General features: G+C 43.3%; 1 protein-coding gene across 1 annotated transcript in view; it reads right to left on the minus strand.

The window, feature by feature from the left end:
• ZNF827 (zinc finger protein 827) overlaps positions 1 to 6,000 on the minus strand; it is a 130,760-nt gene extending 124,760 nt beyond the window's left edge. The window contains exons 1-2 of the mRNA XM_045017998.1: positions 5,881 to 6,000; positions 4,618 to 5,328 (exon numbers count right to left, since the gene is read on the minus strand). Coding sequence (XP_044873933.1) covers positions 4,618 to 4,660 — 43 coding nt within the window. The 5' untranslated portion in view covers positions 4,661 to 5,328; positions 5,881 to 6,000. The remainder of the gene's footprint in view (positions 1 to 4,617; positions 5,329 to 5,880) is intronic.

Below are 6,000 nucleotides of genomic sequence, written 5' to 3' on the forward strand. Positions count from 1 at the left end.
ATGAAAGTCCCATCCATAATGCCTACTGTGGTCTCTACCTATCAAATCCCCAAATAAACAAAAAATAGAAAGAGGAAAGAAACTTTAAATAATATTGAATCTATCTAGCAGAATTTTCTTTACGCTCTTTGTCAATAAATTACCACAACAAAAATGAGATGATAAAAGGCTACATGGAACACGGGGTAAATTAAGTGTAGACTATGAGGCAGTTAAAATTCAGTTTCAGAATAGTATAAGGGAATGTTCAGGACTGTATCCTAGGCATGATGACTGAACAGTTATGGGGCTCCTCCTAAAAATTCAACAGTGCTGTTTGTACCAATACAGTGCCACAATTACATTTACTTAATTAGCAAAATAAATTCAACAGAGAGTTATATTGAAGTTTGTACTTGATTAAATACATTCCTCAGACAATAGCCATTTAACATTTAGGAGGGCATTGTCCAGATCAGTCTTATAATTTAGTTTGCACTTATTATATAATATCAGTCTACTAGTTTGCATTCTGCACTTCTTGTAAGCCCCTGAAACTGAATTAAAGTCAAAGCAATAGTGACTGCTATAGTAAAGGTGACTTGAAAGTTTCCATTCTAATCACCTGTTTCAAGTCTCACAACTTTCTGAAACTTTCACTTTTCAGACTGCCATCTTTCCAGTAAGGCATGTTTCCACCTTCTGCCAGAAAGTGAATTTTTGTTGGAAAGTCCAAGAAAAAACATTTCAAAATGAGGGAAGGAAGAGAGGATGTAAACAAGCAAATATTTTCTCAATTATAAAACATACCTACAACCTTTTTTTTTTAATTATCTCTAAACACTGAAGTAGATATGCTATGGAAATATCCCTCATTGAGGAGACAGTCTTTGAGTGTTCCAGCTGAAACTGGTTGATTTATGTGAGTTATGAGCATTTGGGAAAAACCACACTCTCCACATGCATGGCAAGTTTTTAATAAAGGTATTATAACTAAGTTTGTAAACTAAGAACGACTATGCTAAACATGGCTGTGACTAACTTAGGTGTCCAGTGAAAAATTTAGTGAGGATGGGTAGCGACTGAGCCAAGGGCTCCACAGCAATTTGTTAAACCTTAGCCTTATTCATTTGCACCTTTAAAAGTAGGAGAGAAGCTTTCATTGTATTTTGTAAGGTTAGGGAAGTAGGCATTCTGGCATTGTCTAGCTAAAAACTTTATGGAATTTCTTGTTCGTAAAAAACAAAACAAACCAAAACAAACACCACCACCAAAAATAGGCAATACTGTTTCTCAATACAACATAATATACCTTTTATTCTACAACCTTAGAAACACATGGCTGCCATCTTGCAATTGTTTTCATTATCCTATATTTACACTTTTTTAATTGTTGTAATGGTCCAGTATAACTTTGATAAACTTTTTATACACTTTTCTCTCCCAGGCATGTGTTTTAATAATTGAGGCCCCAACCTTGCAAATACATGTGTAAAGTTACAAGTAAGTGGTTTCAACTGTGGTCAGTTTCTGTAAGTACAGAATTGCGGCTTTTGTCAATAACCATGTATTATTCTGCTGCAATTTCTTTTTGATGGACAATACAGTCTTCTTTAAATGCAATGCAAAGAATAAGACTTAACTAAGAAGTAACTAGGGCATAGGTCCTGAAAATACAGTACTTACACATGTGCTTAAATTTTATGGACAAGACTAGTCCTATATGAAGTCCTATTAAAGTCAACAGGACTATTTATATGAGAAAAGTTACACCTTTAAGTATACTAGGTAGGTCAGCAAATTTTCACTAAATTCTCTGTTATAGTAACCTGTAGTATGTTATATGACAATGTTTTATTGTGTATTTTCCATATAATTGACTTTAATACACTCTGTCTGGCCCATATGTCATACATACAACCTTAACTCTTCCATCTATTATGCATTTACATTATGATACAGTCTTTATTTACATAATAACTTGCTAATTCTTCAATGCAATATAATATACATATATTGTTGTGTACATTCTTAACTATTTCATTTCCAGACTTGAGTGCTTAACTATGCAACCTTAACATTCTCCTACTGCAGTTTTGGTTTTGGGGATCTTTTTGAATGAAATATGTAAATACTGTTGATCTAGGAAACATATTGCTAAAAATCAATTTGAACCTTAGAATCAAAATATATTTTACATTTAGTGTTAACATGCACTCAGTGTCACAAAAGTCACTATTTATAGCATTTGCACACTAATTGCAATTGACTCCCAAGACATTTTCTAACTCTGTAGGACCCTTTGAATGCATAACACCATCTGTACAATTCTTACTGAATTACCTAATACATTATTTTCCAAGAATATCTTTTAATCCCAATCCACCTTGTCTATAAAAATATAAATCCCACCAAGCAAAAGTGACCTTAGTTCAGAAAAATCTATGTGTGCATACAGCACACATCGGCGGGAAAAAACCACTACTTAGCTCAAAAATTAGTGTAAAAGCTCTGCAAATTAGGCCCTGTGTTGAAACACCTAGATTTGCACAGTACTTCAACAAAGGCAATTGCTCCTCAGTTCAGCAAATGTTATTTTACTAGAGCAGGGTGTCTGGGTGAGTGGGTAACAGCATGCAACCTGAGGGGTGAAGAAAAGCCAGTACATAAAACTGAGCATAATTACTAGCGGTCTGTGCACATGAGAGGCACACCCCAAGTGAACTAAAATGGAGACTGAATTTCATCTCAGCCCTAGAGAAACAGACAGAGGGTAGTCGCACCAGGTCAGGGTGAAGGTCACCAGCAGGGCAGTCTGCAGCTGCCTGCAAAGCTATCTGATCTGCACACACACAACTCAATTTCCAAACTCTGTCAATCCAGAAGCATTTTCTGCCCTCACCAGTCGTACACCCCATCCCCCCAACACACACAAAAGTTTAAAATTAAAATCTTGTTTTCTCAACCACTATTCTCAAAGTTATTATTTTGTGGAAGTTTGATGTCCATGCCAACACCCAAAACATACATACAAAGGAGAGATTAGCCCCCCTCCTCTCTCTTCTTTCCCTTATTAGAGATCAGTGAACTGGAGGAAAGCAGCAGTGGTGCAAACACAGACCACTGCACTTTCATGAACTCACTTGTGCAAGCTTCCTGAACTCGATAGATTTCTATATGGGGAATTCTCTGTCTGTGTTTCAGATTCAGACCCTCTAGCGGGCAGACGGTGAAAGGACTGTACAGGGGCAAATTAAAAAAAGCACAACCCCAAGCCCTGTGAGTCGGCTCCAGCGGAAAGAAAGGGAGAGAGAAATATTTGTGGAGCTGCAAGTGCCATTTCTTCCCCCACCTCTGCGTTGGCTAATGTGCCAGGTTGACAGTGTCCGGGAGGTGGTAAAGGGCTAGAAGGGGAAGCGGTGCCTCAACCCCCTTCCCCGATAGCTAAAAATATATGGAGAGAAGTAATCGATCGCTGTCTACAGCGGAAAAAACACAGCACACCATATACCACAACCTTAACCCTCCCCCCTCCCTGGTGAACTTCAGGTGACCGACCATGGCTTTGACACATAAGCAGTTCAGCTCTCACCAGACACTGAACCCTGGGGCACAGCGAGGAGGGGCTGCAGACAGGCACTGAACGTATGTGCTGGAGACAGAAAAATGACCCCTAAATCCACCCCCCGCTCTCCTTAGACCGACCCTAACGCCACGCCGGGGCACGATATTTATAGGTTTTCTTCCTCCCCGCCGCGCTCGATAGCATCCGATCGCTTAATGCAAGGAGAGGAAGAAAAGTTAACTGTTTTGCAAAGAGGAAAAAATGGGGGAGGGGGCAGAAAAGGAGCCGGGGGAGGGTGAGCTCTGTGTCAATGCGTTGCCTGCAGGCTAGGAGGGCTGGGATGCACTTTAGTCCCGAGCTCTGCTTCTCTAGGCTGGGGCAGCAGCACCGAAGCCTGAGTCTAGCCTGGCTCGTCTGACCCTTCATTTTATTGCGGCCAGGAGCAGCCCCCATGCTGCCTCCCGCTGCTGCCGCCGCCGCCTCCCTTGCTCTGCAGGGACCTCGCATGCCACGATCTGCCCCCTGCCTCCCCCCAGCAGCAGCCTCGGCTCCGTGTGTGTGGGTCCCCCACCCCTTGTGCCCTCCCCGGCCGCTCCCCGCCTCGCCCTCCCCCGCGTCCTCCCCGGCTCCGGGGCCGACAAGCCCAGCCGCAACCTTTAGCCGGAGACGGACCTCTCGATTGATTCTGCACAAGACGCCAGCAGCCGCTTCCCCTCCAATGCCACCCCCCTCCCCACCCCAATAAAAGAGCCCCCGTCCGGCCCCCGGGAGAAACCCGCACTCCGGCACAAATGCACAATCAGCGGAGAGGGGAGGGAAGGGGCGAGAGGGCGAAGGAAGCAAAGCACGGGGGGAAAGGCGAGGGAGAGAGGAAAAATTAAAAGGGCACAAGGCTGTTCATCACCAACATGGCTGCCTTAGCTCAGACCTAAAAGAGGAATAACCCAGGCTGTGTCTTTGTCAGTTTCACCTCTGTAACCCTAAACTAATGCACAAAACAACGGAGGAGGCTGCAGAGGGGAAGGAGACAGGGAGAGAAGGAAGGAGAAAATGGCAAAAGAGGGGGCACTTACGTGAAGAGAGGCGCTTGGGCTGCTCCTGCTTCCTCCTGGGCATTTTCCCCCTTTTTTCACATTCTCCTCCTTGGTTTAATGGGAGATCAAATAAAACCAAAGGGGGGCAAAGGCAGGCACAAAGCGGGGGCCGGGGGTGGCCGGTAGCGGGGGGTTTCCTCTTCTGCTGGGGAATGGGATTGAAGCTGGTTTTCCTGGAGCCAACAAGAAGGGGGGGTTCTTTTGCTTTCCCCCTTTTCTTTCTTTCGTCCCCCCGCTCCCCCTCCCCCGGTCGTGCACCTGGCTTGTCCCCGGTCGCAATATTCTTCAATGGGAATGGATCTAATCTGTGTGAGAGTGAGTGTGTGCTATGTGCGGTGTCAATAATGAGGGCTGGTGTCTATGGCTGCTCCCTGTGTGTCTCCAAGCCCCTAACTAACACTAATGCAGGGATCAAAGGGCAGCGGCGGCGGCGGCAGAGCTCCCAGCTCACACACAGGCTGGAGAGAGAGAGAGAGAGACAGACACACACAGAGGCAGAGCAAAGAGGAAGGTGCCCCCAGGCTCCCAGGCTGTACTTTAGACACCGAATTGCAAGCGCTCCGTTTAGGAAGGGTTCAGGAGGAGAGGATGCAATTCCTAAATTATTTGCCCAGTTGTCTTCGATCTGAAGGAAGGGGGGGGGGGGGAGTTTGTGTGTCGACTATTCACACTGCAATTCAGTCACGTTTCCTGTACAACCAAATAAAACAATTGATTACTTTTAAAAACAAATCTGATTAAAGTGTTTTTGGGGGGAGGAAAATTTTTAAAGAGAATTCTATGGGATGTCTAGAGAAAAAGAAACAGCTTGTGTAGTTAATTTCAATTTAAATTAATTGGGGAAAGGTGTGGATAACCTCTTTCCCCTCCCCCCCCCCTGAAAAATAAATTATTATATGGGAAAAGAACAAAAAGGGTGATGGATAAATAACTGTACTGTACTGATGCAATAATATAATACCAGGTTTTAGAAAACCCCTAGTAGTTAAAAATATGAAAAAATGCAGTCAGCATGCAAATCACAACTCCCTGACAAAAAGAGAGGAGGGGAAAAAATCAAGATTAGATCACCCCAATGGATGGTTTAACTGCTACATAATACTCCTACAGTACACACAGCAATCTTGACTTCTGAAATTTACTTTTTTCCTGCTGTAAAGTGGGTATATGAAGCTTTATCCTGAAACGATTCCAATGTGCATTAAGAACCCAGTATAGCAGTTTTCATTAACTGATACCTACTTTCATTACTTCACAAATCACACATCTTTCTTCAAAGAAAGACATGAAGGAGGAGAAAAAAAAATAGAAAAGGGACCAGGTCTCACTAAAGCACAAAAGGTAGTTGGTGAAAGAGAAGTG

This window comes from Mauremys mutica, chromosome 5 (genome assembly GCF_020497125.1).
Source record: "Mauremys mutica isolate MM-2020 ecotype Southern chromosome 5, ASM2049712v1, whole genome shotgun sequence".
In the NCBI taxonomy this organism is placed as follows: domain Eukaryota; kingdom Metazoa; phylum Chordata; order Testudines; family Geoemydidae; genus Mauremys; species Mauremys mutica.